The 23318-nt window shown below is 38.5% G+C and overlaps 1 protein-coding gene across 4 annotated transcripts in view; it reads left to right on the top strand.

The window, feature by feature from the left end:
• Positions 1–21791, top strand: part of SNX25 (sorting nexin 25) — a 105107-nt gene extending 83316 nt beyond the window's left edge. The window contains exons 11-19 of one of the 4 annotated variants that reach the window (XM_069493742.1): positions 1488–1619; positions 3404–3544; positions 5793–5906; positions 10787–10951; positions 12817–12934; positions 16807–16873; positions 19929–20110; positions 20613–20713; positions 21541–21791. In XM_069493742.1, the coding sequence (XP_069349843.1) occupies positions 1488–1619; positions 3404–3544; positions 5793–5906; positions 10787–10951; positions 12817–12934; positions 16807–16873; positions 19929–20110; positions 20613–20713; positions 21541–21621 (1101 nt within the window). In that variant the 3' untranslated portion in view covers positions 21622–21791. Of the gene's footprint in view, positions 1–1487; positions 1620–3403; positions 3545–5792; positions 5907–10786; positions 10952–12816; positions 12935–16806; positions 16874–19928; positions 20111–20165; positions 20234–20612; positions 20714–21540 lie in introns of those variants that run through there. The other 3 variants (XM_069493744.1, XM_069493743.1, XM_069493745.1) reach the window with 3 other exon arrangements.
• Positions 21792–23318: the final 1527 nt, after the last annotated feature.

Below are 23318 nucleotides of genomic sequence, written 5' to 3' on the forward strand. Positions count from 1 at the left end.
TTACCATTCATCCATCGATAGACACTTGATTTGCTTCCACCGTTTGGCTGTTATGAATAATACTGCGTGAATGTGGGTGTACAGGAGATCCTGCTTCCAATTCTTTTAGTTATATACCCAAAAGTAGGATTGCTGGGGCATATGGTAATTCTTTTTTAAATTTTCTGAGGAACTATCATACTGCTTACCATAGTGTCTACACCATTTTACTTTCCCACTAACAGTGTGCAAGGGTTCCAGTATCTTCATATCCTCACCAAAACTTACTTTCTTTTTTTTAAAATAGCAGTCATCCTAATGGGTGTGAGGTGCTATCTTATTTTGATTCTGATATTTATTTCTCTAATGATTATTGATGTTGAGCATCTTTTCATGTGCTTATTAGCTAGTTGTATATCCTCTTTGGAGGAATGTCTAGTCAAGTTCTTTGCCCGGTTTTTAATTGGGTCTTTTGTTGTTGAATTTTAGGAGTTCTCTTTGTACTGTGTATATTAAACCTCTATCAGATGTGTGATTTGCAAATATTAATATTTTCTTCTACTTTGTGGTTTTGCCTTTTTACTGTGTTGATAGTGTTGACACATAAAGTTTTAAATTTTGGTGAAGACCCATTTGTCTATTTCTTCTTTTGTTGCTTAGAAATCATAGCCAAATCCAGTGTCATAAAGCCTTCTCCCATGTTTTCTTCCAAGAGTTTTATAGTTTTTAGCTCTTACATTTGGGTCTTTAATTCATTTTTAGCTAATTGTTGTGTATAGTGTTAGGTAAGGGTTCAACTTCATTCTCTTGCATGTGGATATCCAGTTTTCCCAGCACCATTTGTTGAGAAGACTGTCCTTTCCCCATTGAATGGTCTTGGCACCCTTGTTGAAAAATCTTTTGACCGTATATATGAGATTTTATTTCTGGGCTGTATTCCATTGATCTGTGTCTGTCTTTATGCTGGTACCACACTGTTTTGGTTACTGTACCTTTATGGTAGTTTTTGAAGTCAGGAAATGTGAGCCCTCCAATTTTGTTCTCTTTCAAAATTGTTTTGGCCATTTAGGATCCCTTGGGACTGTATATGAATTTTAGGATATACTTTTCTATCTCTGCAAAAAATGTCATTGAAATTTTGATAAGGATTGCATTGTACCTGTAGATTGCTTTGGGTACTATTGACATCTTAACAATATTAAGTCTTCTAATCTGTGAACTTGGATGTCCTTGCAAATATTTGTCTTCTTTAATTTCTTTCAGCAATGGTTTATAATTTTTATTGTAGAAATCTTTCACCTCCTTGCTTAAGTTAATCTCTGAGTATTTTATTCTTTTTGATGCTATTGTAAATAGAATTGCTTTCTTAATTTCCTTTTTAGATTGTTCATTGTTAGTGTATAGAAACACAACTGATTTTCGTGTGTTGATTTTGTATCCTGCTATTTTGCTGAATTGCATAGCATTGTAAGTGTTTTTATAACTCCCAGGATGTTTTCCTGTGGCAGATTGTTTCCAAGTTGAAGGATGAAATAATTCTAATAGAGAAAGAACGCACAGACCTTCAGCTGCACATGGCAAGAACAGATTGGTGGTGTGAAAACCTCGGCATGTGGAAAGCGTCCATCACCAGTGGAGAGGTAGGTTTGACTGCTTTTCCTCCCAATTTATTTTAAAAGTTTGACTTTGTAAGACAAGATTTTATCCTGGAGAATTAAGATTGAGTATAGAAACTTAAACTCCTTCTTTTAGACCACCCTCGTCCTACCTGCTCTCCCCCATATTTTCACTCCAGTTCGCCCATGACTGGGAGTCCTGCTAGGCTGCTTGGTAGATCTGATCTCACTTCATTTCAGACAGGTAGTTATCCTCCTTCAGCAGAATTGTAAACAACTTTGACATAGGAACATTTAATGTTCTTGAATTACCGATGTATTTTTTCCATTGAGAGTTGGAATAAAATGGAAAGCGCTTTTTGGAACTTGGAGATGAAAGATTGAAAATTTAAGTGTATGTGATTGTTCCATCCTGCTGACTTCAATTGCTTAAATCTCAGTGGCTCTAAAAGCTTTAATAATGAATGTTTTTCCCTTGAATTATTTTGCTATTCTTTGAGGGAAATGGGATAAGTTTGCAGAATATACTGTATCCTTTTTCATTTGTCTATAAAAATAATTTCATTTAGGAGGAAGGGAATGGGAAGGATACCCTCATGAGGTATCCTTTGCCCTGGAAGTCACTTGTTATTCGTGAGCTTGCTGTGGCACCTTGGTCATTGAAAAGATAATAGAAATGTAAATCACGGGGGTGATTTACACCTGACTGCCAGAGCTCACAGAGCAATCCCACATCGGATTGTGTGGAAGATGCGTTTTCATGGAGCCAGACTCCTGAATTCTGTCACTGGCGGACTCACTCACTGGAAGTGAGGTCCCAGGAAAGTTACCCTTCCTCTGCCTCTCCTTCCCATCGTCGTTATAGTGGGATAATCATCCTGCCTCACAGGGCTCAGCAGGGGCTCAGTAAATCTTGCATCTTTCCTTTGCCTTTTGTATTGAATCTTTCTCTCTAGTTAATTTCTGATACTAATTCAAGCTCAAATTCAATGTATTTTCTGTTTTTTTTTCTCATCTATTTATGTTAATAGTGGCCTATTCTGAATTGTGTATGTGTGCGCGCATGTGTATGTGAATTGTCTAAGTGGGGAGGTAAAGAAAATTGTGTCTCTCAGTGTCAAATTTCATGAGAATGGAAATCATGGTTTGATGAATCCTGAAATTAAACTGAGGAAGCTCTCACAGGTGCATCTGATACCTGTTTGCTTGCTGCTAATTTGTTTTTTCAAGGAAACACAGGATGTAAAGTCTGTGGTGGTAGTTTTTGCTGTTTAACAAATTTCATGGCTTAAAACAACACCCCTTTATTAGTTCACACCTCTGTAGGTCAGAAGTCCAGCACAGGATGGCTGGGTTCTTTGCTCATTGTATCTCAAGGCTGACATCAATATGTTGGCCACACTGAGTTCTTGTATGGAGACTTTGAAGAAAATCCACTTCCAAGCTTATTCAGGTTATTGACAGAATTCAGTTCCCTGTGGTTGTAGAACTGAATTCTCTATATTCTTGCTGGCTTCCTTCTTGAGCTTTGAATCTTTTCAACTTCCTTTTCAAGTACTAACCAGCAGAAACTCTCTGCTTTTAGATTAGGCCCACCTGGGTAATCCCCCTATTTTAAGACCTGCTGTGCTATATAACATAACTAAATAGCCAGAGTAAAAGTCATCTTATTCACAGTTCCAAGGATTATACAGGGCATCATACAGGGTGTACCAGGGAGAGGGAAATCTCATCAGGGGACTGTTAAAAATCTTCCTGGTGCATTTGTACTTTTTGTTATTGTTGATTTTCATTTTTTGTTTTTCAAGATTACAGAAGAGAGTGGTGAGCAAATGCCATGTTACTTTGTCATGGTAAGCCTACAAGAAGTTGGAGGAGTTGAAACTAAGAACTGGACAGTCCCAAGAAGGCTCAGTGAGTTTCAGAATTTACACCGGAAACTTAGTGAGGTATGAATATTCATGAGGTAGAATCCTTGTGACAGGATTCTAGAATTACTGAGCAAGAAGAGATTCAAGAGCTCATTTCAATTTTTACACATAAGGAAACTGATTAATTTTTCTCCTTTCCTGTTGATACTAGCAAAGTGGCATTTTCAGCCTGACATTTGGAAATTTACTCATAGATCGGACCATCTAGTCTACTTTGTGCTGTCAGAACAGATAATTTGTGTTATTTTCATTGTAAATTACCATAGAACCCCAGATTGGAAGAGACCTAGGAATCATCTAGGGCCAGTGGTTTTGAAGCTACCAGTTCTGACCCATTAAGGGGTAGTGAAATCAATCATGACTTTACAACAATAGAAAGAGAACAGACTATATTGGATTTCATCACATATACTAAGGGAGGCAGCAAAGTGTGGTGGTTGAAAGCACAACCTCTAAAGCCAGACTGCTCGGCTTGGAATCTTACCTCTACTATTTATAGCTGTATGACCTGGGAGGTGACACTCAGTTTCTTTGTGCCTCTTTTCTTCATCAGTAAAGTACGAATATTAATAATACCTCCCTCACAGGGTTGTTGTAAGGATTAAGCATTTAGAATGTGTGGCACACAGTAACCATTATTGTGGTTTTCATTAGTAGTAGTAGTGGTAAAGAGCATTGTTTCACAGAGTATTTGTTTTGGTTTTATATATTTATATGTATATATGTATGTGCATTATGGGTTGCACACATGTATTTCCTACTGTGGGTTTTAGTTTAAAATGTTTGAAATTCACAGTGTAGGCCATTTATTTGATAGATGAGGGAAACTGATCCCAAAGCATAACTGACATATCACAGGATGTATACATAGTGGCCAAGTTAGGATTAGAATCTGACTTTTTATTATTCTTCCCACTTTTCCTCAGTAACTGCATCTTCTCTAATTCTCCTACTGGGGGTAACTGCCCTTTACTCCAGCAATGAAAAAGTCTTCAATCATTTCTACTTTAATTTAGGTAGAAAATTTTTCTTTTGCTCAGAATGAACTGACACTGGTATAACCCTGTGGTCATCTCTCAGACTCCTCTTTTGCATATGAAATGTGTCTCCTTTAATCTTGTCTCCTAGGGTGATTTTTAATCACGAAGGATTGATGGCGAAAACCAAGTGTCATGCACACTATAGCGTTTCTCAGATGGACTCTGGTCCACCCCAGCAGTGTGGAAAGCAAAATGTTTATCTCAGTGTAACAATGCCTTTTCCCCAGAAGTTTTGAAAAAAATTGACACTGCAGAATACACGTGGTGTTTGCCTTGTGACAAGCCATTGTGGAACCTAAGTTTAGTATCAGTCGAGTTGCAGGTAAAAACAGAAGGAGGAAAAGGAATTTAGGGAAGATTTTGAAATAAAACGTATTTGGAAAATAAAATGTACTTAGAAAATCAAAACAATCACAGTGACGCATTAGAAGAAACAAACACAAAAGCCCATGTGTGTCCTCATTGTCATCTTTCCTCCTCTGTGGATTGATAGCCGGGCACTTCTCTTACCCTTGCTATTAATATTTCCTACACTTTGAGTTTTCCTGTTGTGAGAACCCTTCCTGTTGATAACTGTGACAGGAAGCACCTTTTTGGGTCCCTAGTGACTGTAATCTTCCCTTCCAAATCTCACTGCCTGTTTCACTTCTCTAAAATTTTATAGAGCTGTTGTGAGGATGAAATAACACATGCCCTGCTTCTAGCACAGTGTCTGGCAGAATGTAGGATTTAATCCACAAAGGGCAGTCTATTATTAATGTATTTTATTATTACTATATTTCCATTCTACAATTTGCTATTGAAAGGCAGTAATAGAGCTACAACCCAAGGTTTCTTTCTTTCCATTGTTTTCTTTTGTTTAACTTTTTACAGACATGTTGTAAACACAACGCGTTGTAGTGGAAAAATTCTCTGTGAGTGGGTTTCTAGATGTAGCACACTGTGCTACTGTGCGTGTTGTACAAATCCATCTCGCCAGCCCGGCTTCATTATTTCCCAGCTTCCGGGTATCCGCAGGTCTGGGAATAAGCTTTAACTTTCTCCACCTAATGTCCCATTCCCCCAGATTCTTTCAGCCTGATTAGAACAGGTTGCTTTTCAAAGTTTTAAATCTCAGGGGAACATGTACAGAAGGAAGTTATTTGGTTTGTTCTAGCTATAATTCTAAATCTTTAAGATTAAAATGTAATTTCAAAATACTAATATTTAATTTTTTTCCCCTACAGTGTGTCCCTTCTTTAAAAAAAGTCCAGTTGCCTTCTCTTAGCAAGCTGCCTTTCAAATCAATAGATCAAAAGTTTATGGAAAAGTCAAAGAATCAATTAAATAAGTTTTTACAGGTAAGCAAGTGAAAAGTTTTAGATGTGAGAGGAAAAATTAGTTATTTGGGGTTAAACTGTCATCATTCTAAGAGTTTACTATTTTGCTTTTTGTTCTCGAAATTCGTGCCAGACTTTAAAAATATCTTTAGTCTTTTTTGTTAATTCAAGTATAATATACATAAAAAAAATTACACGTAAGTGTACAACTGTCTTCATTTTCACAAACTGACCCACCCCCGTGTTATTGGCACCCAGTCCAAGGAACTGACTGTCTCCAGTACCTCCAGCCCCTCCCCATCACTGCTGCCCCGAAGGCAGCTCCTGCCCCGACTCCCAAAAACATAGGCTGGTGCCTGGTTTCGAACTTCGTGTGAACAGAACCATGCAGTGCAGATTCCTTTGTGTCTGACTTCTTTCACTCAACATTATGTTCGTGAGATTCATCCACAGTGGTGTTTTAGTTGTAGATCATTCATTTTCATTGCCATATAAGTTTTTCATTGTGTGAATACGCTCTAGTCCATTCATTCTGTTGTTGATGGGCATTTGGCTAGTTTCCAGTTGGAGGCTCTTACAAAGAGTGCCTCTATAGACTTCCAGTACTTGTCTTTTGGTGAATATATGTTGGGAAATACCTAGGGAATTGGGATTTTTCAGTTTTTCAACATGGTTATAGCAATTTTTGTGCTCTCACCAACAGTGTGTAGGGGTTCTGATGGCTCCACGTCCTCATTAACACTTTTTATTTTTGCCTTTTTCTTCTAGCCATCTGGTGGGTATGTAGTGGTATCTTGTTGTGGTTTTAATTTGCATTTCCCTGATGACTGATGAAGTTGAGTACATTGTGTATGTTTATTGGCCATTTGGATAGTTTTTTGTTTTTGTGAGTGTCTGTTAAAATTGTGTGTACTATTGGCTTGCCTGTTTTTTCTATGTTGCTTTGTAGAAGTTTTGAATGTGCTTTGGATACGAGTTCCTTGTCAGACCACATGTGCTGTCAGTATCTTCTCTCTTTCTGTGGATTGCATTTTCACTGTTTTAATGATTTCTTTTAATGAATAGAAGTTCCCAATTTTAATTTAGCCCAATTTATCAATTTTTTCTTTTATTGTTAATGCCTTTTATACCTGTTAAGAAGTCTTTTCCTATTCCAAGGCCCTGAAGATAAACTTCATTTAAACACTGTTGTTTTCCATCAGTCTGTTTTTCAATAATAAGGCCATATGTTGTATGTTCTCCCAATAGCAACCACTGTTTATTCTTTCCTTAGCTGTACCATCTATGTCCAGAGTATAGATGTTACTTAAACTGTGGACCATAAAGCCCTAAAATTCTTGGATCTTTACCCCATAAAACACATTATCCATATGCAGTAGTAGCTAGAAGTTCTGAGACTTTCTTTTATATGCTTTGCATATTTTCGTCATTTTAATTATTTTTAGTTGACAAATTGTAATTGTACATATTTATAGAATACAATTTCATGTTTTGATACATGTATGTGTTATATAATGATCAAATCAGAGTAGTTAACCTACCCATCATCACCTCATGCATATGTCATTTCTTTGTGGTGAGAACATTCAAAAACCTCTCTTCTAGCAATTTTGTAATATGCGATACCTTACTGTCCACCATAGTCACCCTACTATGCAGTAGAACACCAGAACCTATTCCTGTTGTCTAACTGTAGCTTTGTACCCATTGAACAGCTTTTCCCATTCTCCTCTCCCTAGTCTCTGGTAACCACTATTCTACTTTCTATTTCTATATCAACTTATTTTTTTGGATTCCACAGATAAGTGAGATCATGCCATATTTGTCTTTCTATGTGTGGTTTATTTCACTTAACACAATATTCCCCAGGTTGATCCATGTTGTCACAAATGACAGGATTTTATTCTTTTTTATGGCTGAATAGTATTCCATTGTGTATATATGACAGATTTTCTTTATCCATTCATCCATTGTTGGACGCTTAGGTTGAATCTGTAATATTAATGTATCTTGGCTATTGTATAAATAGTGCTGTAATAAGCATGGGAGTGCAGATATCTCTTAGACATACTGATTTCATTTTCTTATGTAGCCAGTAGTGAAATTGTTGGATCATGTGGTAGTTATGTTTTTAATTTTTTGAGGGATCTCCATACTATTTTCCAAAATGGCTATACTAATTTACAGTTCCATGAACGGTAAGTGTTGCCTTTTCTTTACATCCTTGCCAACACTTGGTTTTCTTTTGTCTTTTTTTATATTATTCACTCTAACTGGATATATGCTCTTATTGGGTGGTTAGGGACGGAAATGTGTTAGTGAGTTCTGCTGTTGTGCCAAGAGAAGCATGCACGCTGGCATACTGCTGGTAGGTAGTATGAGCGTGGCTCAGGGCAAGAATAATCTGCTGCTAATCCAGATGAAACAGTCAGTGGTCTCAAGTGATCATTTGCCTTCTAGTTAAAAGAAGTTTAAGTCGGGAAATAATGTTTTGATTATTTTTCATTTCCTCAAAGACTTTATTTGAAAGTGCTAACTATTGAGTATATTTAGGTAGGCCACACAGCGGACTGTAGTTTCAAATATATCATCCCACAGACTGCAGACAGGAAAAGTGAAATGCAAAATGGTCAGTCTACAAGGCAGATATATTAGGTCCCCAGGGTCTTCCAGAGAAAAATGATTCCATTGAGTGTATGTTTACTTGAATGCTTAAATATGACCTATGGTGCCCTATCAAGGCGTACTAATAATACAGACAGTAATAATCTAGCTGCTCATTCTTGTTCATGCTGTCATGTTTGTCTTGCTTCCTGCCTACACCCTATCTTCCCCATCCCTCCCACGCACATCCACTTGTTCCAGCCATGCTGGGTTTCCTTCGACAGGCACTCCACCCCACTTCTGGGCGTGCATATGCTGTTCATACTTCTTGGAATCCCACACCTTTCTCTGGCTCCACGGAGTAGCCGTCTTAGATCTTTGCCAGACTAGAATAGCATGTTTGAGAGGCAGGGGAGTTCAGGACAGGGAGTGGGATTCTGTTCTCAGAGAGCTTATAAATGATAAAATCCCAATTTAATCACTACCTTGCCTACAGATATAGTCTTTGATCACATTTCTAACATTATTTTATACATATTTAATTTTGTTTTCCTTCATAATTGAATGTAATTAAGCCCAAAGATTTATCCCCCTTGGTGATTTCCTTATTTGTATTGATCGTATTAAATTTGAGACTTACCAGTTAGTATCATATCCTACTATCTTATAAAATAATGTTGGAGCGTAGATTAGCTAAAGGAAATCAAGACATGGGAGAGAATATCTCACTCCTCCAAATCCACCCTCACATATAAGTTGAACTGACCATTCAATACTCTGAAAAAGGAATAAAGGCCTGTCTGCGGGGTGCAGGGACGGGAAGGCAGTGGTGGCACTAACTGGCCATCCCTCTTTTTTTTTTTTTTTTTTTTTTTTTGTTGAGACAGAGTCTCACTTTGTTGCCCAGGCTAGAGTGAGTGCCGTGGCGTCAGCTTAGCTCACAGCAACCTCAGACTCCTCGGCTTAAGCGATCCTACTGCCTCAGCCTCCCGAGTAGCTGGGACTACAGGCATGCGCCACTATGCCCGGCTAATTTTTTTTTTTCTATATAGATTTTTAGTTGTCCATATAATGTCTTTCTATTTTTAGTAGAGACGGGGTCTCGCTCAGGCTGGTCTCGAACTCCTGACCTTGAGCAATCCACCCGCCTCGGCCTCCCAGAGTGCTAGGATTACAGGCGTGAGCCACCGCGCCCGGCCCATCCCTCTTAATCTCCTTCCCGGTGTCCAGGCAGGACCTGCCCATGTCAGGCCAGTCCTCTGCAGGGTGTACAAAGCTGGTGACTGCTGGGATGCTGGTGGTGCCCCTAGACCTCCTTGTCTCCAGTGTTGGGCCCTCCCAAAGGTGCTTATTCTCAGGAAGGTGATAGGGTTTGTCAGGTCATTTGCCATCTGAACAAATAGGACGTGACCATCATGAACCAGCTGCTCCGGGACCAGACCTGAACCTCCACTTCTAGCCCAGTTTCTGTCATTAGAAGCATAGCTGGCTTCCAGTGTTCCACAAGGGGTTGCATCAGAAGCGGGCAATAGTTCCCTTTGGTTTATTTATTCCTTTACCCTATATCTTACAATACTAGAGACTTAAATGTTCTGTAGTCACGTTGTTAATTTTACTGTCTTACCATAGCACTTGCTTATACATAAACACGATTTATGTTCTGCTCTCCTCTCCCCTAAGGCCTAATAAGTACGTACAGAACTTTAGGAAATTGCCAGTTTAAGGGCCAATAAAAACAGTTGCGTACTTACATAAACAAGCACTGCCTGGAAGGTGGCAGCATAGCGAAATGAAACTGTTGCTTGGCAGGCAGTGCCACCATGTAATAAGTCAAAGTTCTTTTTTTTAGCCAATGTACAAAGTCTGAACATAGCCAAAAAAGAGCAATTTAGTGGTATCCGTGTGTAATTTGCAAACATTTAAATTGTTCAAACACAGATGGGTGAAAGTTGTCTTTCAAAGGTGGTAGCACCTAGGGTCTGTGCACTGTACACAAAGTAAGACTGTTTAGTTGCACCAGATGGTATAAAGTGGGGTGAGTTCGATCTGCACAGGGCCCCCGTGAGCAGAGTGATTAGGGCACTACCAATTGACCTGGGCAGTATGGTTTGCTGTTAAGATCACTGAGAAATGATGATTCATTTCATGGGGAGAGGGAAGTGGTTTGGGGTTCAGAAGTATGATGAAAGTAAATTTGTGATACAGTCAATTCTGCTTTGTTTGCCTTTACTTGTAGTAGCTCCCAGCAGCACAGAGAGTTTCCTATGTAGGAGCAATTCATCCTCTTTCTTCCACAGAATCTGCTTTCAGATGAAAGACTGTGTCAGAGTGAAGCACTTTATGCCTTTTTGAGCCCTTCTCCTGACTACCTCAAGGTTATTGATGTGCAGGGGAAAAAAACCACTTTTTCATTATCTTCATTTTTGGAAAGACTTCCTCGTGACTTCTTCTCCCACCAGGAGGTGAGCCGTCTAAAGGTGGTACCATTTTCATAGCATGTTTAAGCAGATATCTTTTTGAAGGCTGTTTGGAGTAACAGATGCTTGTTGGGCACATGCTACTAATGGGGGGAAAGCAAATATATCCATTTTTAGTTACTATCGCTGTCATATTTTGGGGCACCGACTTGTCCTCCCCTGCAAGAGGAGGAGTTAATATACGGAATGGAAAGATGAATAAGAAGGTGGGTAAGTGAGATGTGGACGGGAAGCCCTGTAGGAGCTGCTCTACGTGAGGTGGAGGTGCCAGGCCTGCGAGGGGAGGGGAGGAGGGCCGTCATGGTGGAGGAGCTGGACTGCCATTAGGGTTCAGGAGAGGAGGACGTAGGTCATTGGTCCAGAGTGGAGGGCTGCGCAGTGCTCTAGTGGGAGACAAGGGAAAGGGCAGAAGTTGGGGCACGGTTCCTGCCAGGCTGGGAAGTTTAGACGGTCTTCTGAGGAAATGGAGAACTGTGGTATCTTTTGAAGGAAGAGGAATCAGGCACTGATATGTAGGAGTAAAGGAGTGAATAGGGAGAGACTGTAGACGTTTTGATCTCATGTGCTAGACCTCAGGCTTCCTCCAGAGTAGGCTCTCAACTCACATGTAGGCCACGGAGGCCCCTGTCTGGGGCTCTAGCCAGTTGTACAAGACCGTCTCTGAAATGTGGCTTCTCCTTAGCCTATTGCCAGATGCCACTGCCTCTTCATGAGGACTGGCTCAGTGAGTCTGGGCAGAGGAACTGGTGATGAAAAGGAGTGTGCTTCTCTCCCGCATCCCGAGCTGGGAGCAGTCAGTGCGTACCACAGAGCAGGCCCACACCTCTGCTGAGGTCCACGTGTAAACCCGCTCCCCCCCAACCTTCTTTCCCACTGCTGTCCTTCATGTTTGTCTATACTTGGCTGGCTTACCTCTGTCACCTCCCTTTTATTCCCGAACCCTGCGGGGTTTACATGTGGCTCAGTCACTCTGTGAAATGACTCTCTGAAGGGGAGTGCCAGCGGTTTCCTCTCAGTCTTCACCTTTCTCAGCCTCTTCGGACATTTGATGTTGCTGGACTTCTGCAAAGCTGTAGGTTTTTAGGGAACTCCTCCTGCCCCTGTGACTTCTCCTCAGTCCTTTCCCCGCTCACCTGATGCAGGTGTCTCCCAGAGTCCTGCCGTTAGCTCTCTGCGTGGGCCCACACTTGAGTTTTGCCTCTGTGCAGACGTTAGAATGCACTTCTTCAGCTGGTCCTTCCACCACCTGAGGTTTGCACCTCTCTGATGGCACTTCGTCCTGCCTTGTGGAAGCAGCTACTTGTGTGTGTACCTGTCAGTCCCCTGAGAAGGCTATGGGCGCTGAACATCTGGGCCCGTCACACTCATTTGCACTAGCCTGGTGCCTGGCACAGAATGAGTTTTGAACTGAAACTTGCTGAGATGCACATCAGGAAATGAGACTAGCTGAAGTACAGAATACAAGCTTGAATCAGAGCTTTAAAAATAACTAAATTACTTTGAAATGTTCATGTTTAAAAAACAGCAGTGAATTTAAAATTATTTAAGTTAAAAGTCTTACTTTCAAAACTCAAACTGGTTAGAACACTATTAATACAGTGACAGAGGTTTTTTAAAATTAGCTTATGTTTTAAACCTGGAGTAAAGCTTTGGAGTCCAGCTTTTCCCTGAGGTTAGATTCATTCTGTCCTTCGTATTGAAAATGGATAGATTTCTGTATCAAAGTTGAAGGATTATGTAAGGTTAAAATATGAGCAAATAGTTTGGAATTTATACTTGCAGAAGGAGAGTAGCTCTACCAGTTTTCTTGGATAAGTGATCTGCTTTCTATGACTTTCCTGTATCCCCAGGAGGAGATAGAGGAGGACAGTGACCTGTCAGATTATGGTGACGATGTGGATGGGAGGAAAGACGCCTTGGCTGAACCATGTTTCATGTTGATTGGGGAGATTTTTGAGCTTCGAGGAAGTAAGCCTCTTTGTTATTATTTAGTGGTACTTGCTAGTTAAGTGGTACACACACCCACGTACACACATTTAATGTCCCTTCCTGAAGTGCATCGGCCACGTATATATATTCATGCATTCATTCATTCAACAAATAGTCTTAAGAGCCAGCCACGTAGTATGCTGGGCATACACCCTTAAGACAGATAACATCTCTGTGCTCTTGGAACTTAGGGTCCCTATTTACCCTACACCATGTTCCTCTGAAATCAGAAAGACAGAATGCTTTGAATTTCTTTTTGTGTAACTTGGCATGGCTTCATTGCCTTATCACCAAAAGTTATACAAAAAATTATTTTGCATAGTAGAGGAAAAACCCCATTGTTAAGGTGAGGTTGTGTTGCTAGGATAGTATTAAGGCCAGGGATGCAGGAATGCCTCAACCCTATTTTTCAACCACCTTTCTTACTCTAGAGCAGTGGTTCTCAGTGGAGGGAGGGAGGGAGGGACATTTGCTAGTATCTGGAGACATTTTGGGTTGCCACAACTTGGGGTGAGGGTGAGCTGCTGGCATCTAGTGGGTACAGACTAGGGATGCTGCTAAACATACTACAGTGCACAGGATAGCCCTCACCAGAGTTATCATCCTGCCCAAAGGCAGTAATGCTGAGGTTGAGAAATCCTCCCCTAGTGATTCCTGAAGGAGATGTACTTAGAAGAAACAATTGCAAGATCAGGATCAAAAATACCATTTTGTTAAGAGCTGTCCAAGTGCCCATCCCCCAAAGCAATGCTTTAGTGAAAGGTAAACTGGACTACATAGCTTGTGCTTTTTTTTTTTTTTTGCTTTTTTAAGGCCTAGTCAAGTGAAGCAGTGGGAGTGGAGAAGGAACAAAGAAATCTGTAACTGGTTGTGATCAACTAGTTGTAAACACCACTGCACTTGACCAGCCGACATGGATTGGTCTTGAGTCTTGCATAGGACTTACTACTCTCTGCCCACACCTTCACAACCCCCCAGCACTCTAAATCATGAGGCCAATTTATTTGGTCAGACCTGGAGCCTCAGTACTAGGTGGAGATATGGCAGGTGCCTAACACCTATACAGGCACACCTAACCACCTAGAAGAGGAAGCAAATGAGAAGAGCAAGAGTGTGTAAGGCACAGTAATGCCACCAACCAGTGAAATGTTGCCCCGATGTCCTGGGCTTTATCCACTCAGATTAGCATCTTTTCCCTTGAGACAAAGGAGATAGGCTAAGGAGTGGGTTTCACATAGGAAATGGGGCTGTACATCCCTTCTCACTTATATATCCCTTAACATGTCACTTCAAGAACTACATGAAAAAACTTCAAGTACTATTATAAACTTGAACATGTCTAATGTGTCTTTTAATCCTCAGTATCTACTGTAATGCCTGATCAATAAAATTCCTGGATGGATACACTGATGAGTGCATAGGCAAGAAAATTTTAAGTGCCAGAATGAATTATCTTTGGTTACTGAACTTTTTCTCCTCCTGAATCAAATCTAGGAGAATATATAATGTCAATCGGTAAATACTTTGGAAGCCTTTGTTTTAGATGCACTTCTGTAGGGAAACAAAAATATATCAAGGTATAGATTTTACTTTCAGTGAATTTATAGTAAAAGGGTTCCAAAAATGTACTTCACAGTAAACGACAGACTAAATTCTAAACTGCAGGCAGAGATTTACATAAAAAGATGTTCATTTTTATCATAATTACAATAATGAAAAGTTAGAACTAAGATAAGCTTTAGAAATAGGGGAGAGTTAAATTATTTAGGAAATAATCCGTATGATGGAATATTATCCAGATATGAAAAGTCCTTTCAGATGAAAAGGCTGTAGTGTTTAAATATTTTGGAAACTTTGATATTTACTGATGTTTACCTTGATTCAGTATAGGCAGAAAAAAGTAGTACTCCATCAAAGTCTGACTCTTCCTTAGTGAAATCTGGGCCGTTAAATCATGAATCCTCCCAGTTTCCCACAGAGTTGGTAAGAATGAAGAAGCGCTATCCCACCCTTTGTCATTTTGTTCCTTGTGATTGATGCAAGGAGCTTAAGAGATGTGGTAGACGTGTCAGAGCTAGTCACGGCCGAAGCAGGGCTGTAATCCTGTCTTTGCAGTGTACACTTCCTCCATCGGATGCCTGCTGAGAGCATATCTGGTTTTGCTAGTAACATTTCAGAGAGGAATAAATAGAACATCATTTATAATGAGATGTGGTATATTTGCCATCAGCAAAATCCTAGTGCTGCTGCAGCTGCTTCTGTAGCTTTGAATAAATGAGCCTTTGGAAGGAGTAATGGGGCTGTTTAGGGCGGTTGGGGACGGCGGAAGGATAGGAAAAAGTAGTAGAGTAAGGGGCTGTCGTGATGGGAGAGGATATGGAGCAAAATCCATTTGGTTTCTGCTCTAGTTCAGTATACAAAAAAGGGACCAGTAATATAGCTCCCCCCTCTTTTTTTAATAAGTGCTTGGCTGTTAGGCATTCTTCCTGGAGTTGCATTTGTTCTCAGACCCTTTGGATATGAACTGCCTCTCTCCTGCCCTAGAAAGGCAGAGTGACATTATCATCACTGACAGACATGCTCATCCCAGCCTAAATGCCAACCTAAAATGAACAAGTCTGCATGCTTGGCAGCATTCCAGCAAATTCCATCAAAACGTTTAAGGCATTTTTGAAGTATGATTCTGACTCCGAAACTTAACTTTACCTGAGGGATTAATGCTACTTTAACTGGATATTTTGACCCATTTAAAAAGTTAGAAATGACTTTAAAACATTTTAAAGTACCAAGTCTGTGTTGATAGTTGATTTTTATTTGTGCGGCTGCCCTTGTACAGAGACATTTGTGAATTTGCTCCTTCATATTTTCTTACTGGATGCAGGAGCCTTGAACTCCTGGCTCCATTATAGCCAAGTCTGAATTTCTCATTTCTTCTTGTGTCAGTAACCAAACATTTCAATGGGTGGGGGTGGATATATAAATGAAAAAGTTGGTTTAGATTCCAATTTCCAGACCTAAAATATCACATCATTTCTTTACCTTCTTTTAGCTTATTTATGTTCATATTCTACACCTATAACAATGTCTCCATGTTAACAATAAAAGTTTATATCTGTAGAACCCTTCACAACACTTTTCACACACAAAAGGACCCAGAGAGCAAAGAAAAGCACATGTTAATACTGTCCTTTTCCAGGTGAGGAAACTGAGGTTCAGAGAAGGTGATCTGTGCCCAGCAGCTCTAGGAGGTGACACAGGAGATCTCTCAAGTCATATCTCAGTCAGGATCCTGGCTCTTTGCAGTTCCTCTTTCTTCCCCCAAACACATGTCATATACACAAATACAGGATGATCTACAAACTACCATTCAAATGGGGGCAGTTAGACTCGTCAATTCATTTATATTTCAAAATATTTTTCAACATTTGACTACAGATGTTTCTCATTCAGAGTAGTATGTTCGAAAATTGGGTTCAGGAAGCCAGACAGAAATCTGAAATAGGAATTATGCTGTCTGCTAGTGGAAAACCGATGTGTTGCCAGTAGCCCAGGGACATATGAAGTGAGGTATCATTTTCACTTGCCAGCTCAGCTGTTGTTTAGGCATTGAAAAGCTGCACAAACTCTTTGGTTTCATCTCATCAGTTGCTTAGTTGAAAATGGAAACTTAGAAGAGTTTTCCTGAGAGGCCGTTTGCTAACCTGGACATGAATTCTGCAGGTACCACAGCGTTGACTCGATGTCAGGACTCAGATTGGGTTAAGTGGTGAGATTTAAGCTTTGTACAGCTATGAAAATGTCATAATTATGATATCTTGTGATAAAAAGTTTTCCTCTGATTTATATTTTAGTGTTTAAATGGGTGAGAAGAACATTAATTGCCCTCGTTCAGGTCACTTTTGGAAGAACCATCAACAAGTGAGTTGTCTGAAATTAATATTTGGATCAATGCCCTGCTCTTTGCCTTAATAGTCAATTTACCTTATGGTATAGTAGCCGGTGGTTTTACTGAAAGTATTTTATTTTATCTTACTTTTTGCTTTTGATGTGAGTCTAATATTGGATAGGGAAGCAGATTTCTAAAAGACCCTCTCCCACAGAATAGACGGTGAATTAGATGAAAGCATCCGCTAGCCCCGGCATTCTGGCTGGTGAGGACCAGAAGGTTGTGCCCTGTAAAGTTCCCTTTTGACCATGATGATGACTGGTTGGAGTGTCTTGGATATAGTGTTTTTATGTCATATGGAAATCAGTTTAGGGTTTACACTGTAAGCCACAATGAAAATAGGATGAGCGCACATGGCAGGTATTTGCTTGGAGGGAAATACAAACCATGCATTAACTTTTTAAGAATTAGGATAGCATTAAAATGTTAATTCTTCTTGTTAGTTAATATCTGAGAATCCACCAGGTGTATGTGTATCTCTATCATAGTAGCACTGTTATAAGCTATATGTATAGTATTAACCATGTTACATTATCCATATACATAAAAGCATTATACATGTAAATAGATCTTTCACAGAGTGTTCTGGTGTTCATAAAAAGTAATCCACATTTTGGTCATTCATTTATGAAAGCCTTGGGTCTGTTATTGAGAACTCATTGTCAATTAATATTAGTTTCTAAGAAATTATTGGAATTTTTCTTAACTGCAAAATCATGCAGTCAGTAGAAGTCAAATAGAATTATTTAGATAGGTTCAGGCCTGAAAGGAGTCTTCGAGGTAAGTCGAACTCCTCATTTTGTTGGTGAGGAAACAGGACCTAAGAGGTGAAGTGACTTGTCTGAGGTCACCAGACTGGTCAGCAGACCCAACCTGGCCTCCTGGCCTGTGCCTAGAATTGGGAACTGCTACTATTGAGTTCTTTTAAATAATAATGCTATACCCAAAATTCTTCATGAGGTAAACATCATGATTTCCTGCAGAACAGAAATAATTGTGAGTCAACTTCTAGAAATAAGAAAAAAAATCACTTTTTTGTATAACAAAATAAGTTTTAAGGTAAAGTTATCAGATTCTCCTAAGTGAAAGATTAATTTGGTTGTCAAACATTTGTACAAGGTTAGTATGATAGTTTTATCATATAAAGCTTATAAATTTTTATATGCAACATTGTAAAAAAATTCTTATTTTTTATTGATTTACATATAGAATATATTTTCCTTGCGCTCATGAGCAAAAGTTTACTTCTATTTTATTTGTAATATTTTAAAAAAGTTTTAGTTGGCTTAGTATCATAGGCTTTTGTTTTAATCAGAAAAAATGGTGTATTTAACTGATTGTTTTAGTCTAAGGCAAACCTCTTAACTTCAGTATTGACAGGCCTTAGATAAAGAAATTTCAAAAATGGCCATATTTTTCTCAGTACTTGAGACTTGCAGATTTATTTTTCTTTTCAGTTTGAGCAAATCATGCATACTTTCCTTGTTCCTATTTATGATATTGGCTCTTAATTATAAAATGAGCAGCTGCGGTTTGTGAGTGGTGAAAGCATTTGGCAGTTATTTTCATGGGGATGGAGGAGAAGCATCATGTAGAGACTTTTCAGGCTGTTCATTTCGATGGGCTTTTATCAGGTACAGAATTCTGGAGCACCTGGTCCTCTGCTATTTTTGCCTTTGGCAGATGATGACACATCATAAAATTAAGCAGCAGTACAGTGTGTGCCTCTTGCCTTGTAGCGACTACAATTTCACCTACTAGAATTGCTTCAAAAGCTTCCTACAGGTTTTGGCTAATAGAAAAGTCAGACCTAAATTGGTAGAAAATACTTAGGTGATGGCCTTTGGTGAAAGCCACTTACCTAATCTTAAATTGTAAACTGAAATTGTGGGAAGGTGGGCAGGCAGGTCTCCCTTAAAGCAGAAGTCCCATTAAATTAATAAATTTATTTTATATTCTAGATTTCAATTGCAAAGTTCAAAGCACTGTAGGAAAGGATCTTAGGAAATGTGCAGTTACAAACAGAATTCACATTATAATTTGAATCATAGTGGAGTTTGGACATTCATTCAATAGTGACTGATTACTATGTGCAAAGAACTAGGCTTAAAACATCTATTTCAGATACCATTTCTGAAAACCCTACGTTGTCCCTTTAAAAATCTGGTTGGATGTTGGATTCTTAAAGGGCTTTTTGATTTATTATTATTCATGAATTGAGTTTGAAATTTCAGGTCTTTCTGGCATTAATAGTCTAAGATGATTCTTTCCCCCCTTTTCAACAGAGATACTTTCTCCTCCCAACCTCATACCTACTCTTGGGCTCTTTGAACTGTATTTACTTGTTTCTTGGCAGCAGAAAACCTGAAGTTTGAGTAATGACTTGTGTGGAAGACCTGGGTAACCAGATAAAAGCCATTTTGTGCATAACTGTGCAAGTCAAATGTCTGCCCAATTTTTCATTTCCGTGGAAATTTGACATTGACCACAGAGCAGTGTATCTTTGAAAGGGAGTATCTTTTTCCTTGTCTCGTGAGCTGTGAGGTGCATCCTCCGGGTCAGAGTATTCTGCCCAGCATTATCTGCCCTGAGAACACTAAGAGACAGCTAGTGAAAAAGCCTGGTTCTCCTCCAGGACTTCAGGAGCTCAGGGAGGTTTTCCAGACCACTTTTAACAGTCTTTAAATGGATTTATGTTTTCAATTTATAACGCTTCGTAGAGAAATAAATTGCAGTCTTCAAACGAATCAGTTAGTCTCTCAGTTCTTGCTTTACAGATTGAAAGGTACTGCGTGGCAAACATTTGGAGAAGTTAGTGCCAATGAAAATAGCTCCTGAAATAAATGGTCATCCAGTTCATCAAAATAAAAAATAACGTTCAGAGCCAGAGGTTAAAAATCCAATTCCTAGTTTATTCATCAAACATTTAGATCGGGCTGTATCTTAACTTACCCATTGATAAATGCCTTTTGAGACTAGAGTACATTTTTTTAAAACCTCATCCAATAAATATTTTTCTTTTAAAAGACAAATCCGGGACACAGTGAATTGGATTTTCAGTGAGCAAATGTTGGTTTACTACGTCAATATTTTCCGGGATGCTTTTTGGCCAAATGGGAAATTGGCACCACCGACCAAGATCAGAAGTGAAGAGCAATGTCAAGAAACAAAACAGAGAGCACAGCAAAAGCTACTCGAAAACATTCCAGGTGAGGCAGAGGGAACATTAACCGTATTATGGCATTTTTCATTTATATCTCTCAGGAAACATTATTTACAATGGAAAAAAGATCACATTCCTTTCTTTCAAGCCATTTCTTACTGCTTGCTAAGAAGTTGTACTGAGAATCTTAATAAGAACTTTTTAACTAGAAAAATGTTTTAGAATAGATACTAACAACAGATTTTGTGCTTTAGAAGTCCTACTAAAGTATATTGTTTTGAGAGCAACATTTTAAGTAATATGTTAAGATTTTAATTATTAAAATTGGTAGTAGCAATATATGAAATTGTAGTTTGTGTGAGTTACGTTGAAAAATTCTAAATAAACTTATTTTCTCTTTTAAGTGTTTGAGGGAACTGACCATTCATGTTTCTCATGCCTCAGTGCCTTTATTTATTGTGTATGTATCATGTAGTATCTCTTTCACCAAATATCTATGCATTGTCATTTTTTCAATGGCAGCATAGAATATAAACTTAATTTTTCAGATATGCTTCAGAGCCTTGTTGGACAGCAAAATGCCCGCCATGGTATAATAAAAATATTCAATGCACTGCAAGAAACAAGAGCCAATAAGCATCTGTTATATGTGAGTAAATTAAAGCTCAGGGAGGTTTTCCAGACCACTATTTTATATTTCTGTTCACATATTGGGGTAGATTTTCATTCTTCACATTTTTAACCACTCTTATGACTTATAACTCTGAACCTATTTTCTCTGCTTCATTTTGTTTGTTCACTTGTTTAAAAAAAAAATTACCCCCCCGTGGATTCAGCATTCTCATTCTTACATACTATTAAATAGTTGTCTCTCTTGACTTTATTTATTTTTTTTTTTTAAGAGACAGAGTCTAACTCTGTTGCCCAGACTGGAGTACAGTAGCATCATCACAACTCACTGCCGCCTCAAACTCCTGGGCTCAAGTGATCCTGCTGCCTCAACCTCCTGAATAGCTGGGACTCCAGGCACACACCACCATGCTTAGCTGATTTTTCTATTTTTTGTAGAGACAGGGTCTCACTATGTTGCTCAGGCTGCTTTCAAACTCCTGACCTCAAGAGATCCTCCTGCCTTGCCCTCCCATAATGCTAGGATTACAGGCATGAGCCATTGCGCCCAGACTCTCTTGACTTTTGTTGCAACATTTCTGCATGACTGCTTGGTTTTCTTATTTCAGCAGAGCCAACTCTTCTCCAGTCATCTTTCTGATTATAGTTACCAATATTAAATACTGCTGATGGTTTGATAATGGTTAACTAGAGTTTATGTGGTATTAATTTCTTTTGCTTGAGAATCACTTGTGTACTGAGAATAATTTTAGACCTAAAATTAGACTTTTCTCCTAGATGCAAATAATTATTTTGAGTAAACCCTTGGAGAAAAAACACATTTTTCCACCTTTTTTTTTTTTTCAGGTGCTGATGGAACTGCTGCTAATTGAACTGTGTCCTGAGCTGAGAGCTCATTTAGATCAACTTAAAGCTGGTCAAGTTTGAAACTGCACAAATAAACCACCAGAGAAATGTCTGTGTAATATAGACATGAAACATTTTCCTCTTTTCCACAGAGGGCTCGACTGAGAACCATATTGATTTTTATTTTAGTTACCTCCCTCTAGTTTTATGTGAAATAAGCAGAATTGGGGAGGAGGGGACTTGATGCTACAGTCGACAACAGGAAAAAAAAAAAAACTTCTATTGATTTTTATTTAAATAATATAAATACTTTAAAGCTCTACATATTGATTGAAATACAAATGTTAATATGTGATAAGAACCTAGGAAATATTTTAAATATTTATGAAAACAGTTTTGTTTTAAAATGAAAAACTATGAATATTGTACAGTTAATTTCCTCACTGAGGATTCTGAACATTCCTATACTATTTCATGTGTACTGAAGAACATTGTTGTGCAATGCTTTGTGTAAAGTTACTGTGAAAATTTTATTGTCTTTATTTTTACCAAAGATCTCCCATAGTTTGAGCATTCGAAGCAATAAAATATAAAAATGAATCACTAGGTTCTATGATATTTAAGATACTTATATCTCAAAAAAAAGATTGAAACAATTTCGGCAATTCAATTGACTGCCTTTTTTGTAGAAAACGCTGGGCACTTCAGTACTTCTGCAAGGAAGTATAAAGTTTGCTGGCTTTCTCCAGACATAAAACAAATAGGTGAAATACATGATTTTTAGTGAGCAAAAAGATCCAAATTAGTGCATTAGGGAGGTGTGAGGTGTGAGCTGAACCTTGAAGTACAGGTAGGACTGAGCCAGGGAAACAGAGGTAAGTCATTCCAGGGAGTTTAGGGACTTGATTGTATCACCAGGTCTTGTAGAGTAAACCAGGGGCGCTGAGTGAGATCCAGAATACAGATTTTGTTTTGTTATTGATAGTGGGGACACAGACAAGTCACTTTTTCAGTTTTCCTGGGTTTCACCATCTACTATTCAGTGATAATAAAGTTCCTTCGTCTCTCTAATCCCCAGGAATATTGAACACAAAGCAATAAAAAGGTAAAAATTCAGTTTGAATTTGTGAAAGAAAAAGACTATATATATAGAAAAAATATTATTATAGTAGGTATAATACAACCTATACCACTATATATATAGTACCATATAGTGCATTAGGTTATATTATTGATAGATCATACCTGCCATGTTCTTGATAATAAACAAGTTCTAAAAGATAAATGATTAACAAATAGTAAACCCAACTTTATCTTTGAGATTCTTCTAGTTGCAGCTTTTTGGTTCTTTTTTCAAACCAGGATGATATTTGACACTTCAGAAAAACTCAAAGTTGACTATTTATGTAGATAAGAATTCTCCTCCAAAGGGGTATAGAAAAGACCATATAAAATACATTCAGCAAAGAGAAGAAAAATGAAGTTGCCAAGCCCAAAAAACTCATCATAACACAATTACAGAAGATGTCCATCTTATACACAATTCTATGCTATCATTTAAACTGTAGCTGTTAAATTTATCCTACAAATGAGAAAAATAACTATTTTGACTCTTCAATATTTGTTTATGATAAATTCTCATTTTTTCATGAGATGCCAGCTATAAGGAATTTTATATAAGTTTTGTTTTGTTTTTAAAGAGTAATGATCTGGAAGTCTCAACTCACTTGAGTTAAAGACTAACTCCACTCAAAGGTCAAGCTGTGTACCACTGTCTG

Source organism: Eulemur rufifrons, chromosome 18, assembly GCF_041146395.1.
Source record: "Eulemur rufifrons isolate Redbay chromosome 18, OSU_ERuf_1, whole genome shotgun sequence".
Taxonomy (NCBI): Eukaryota; Metazoa; Chordata; class Mammalia; order Primates; family Lemuridae; genus Eulemur; species Eulemur rufifrons.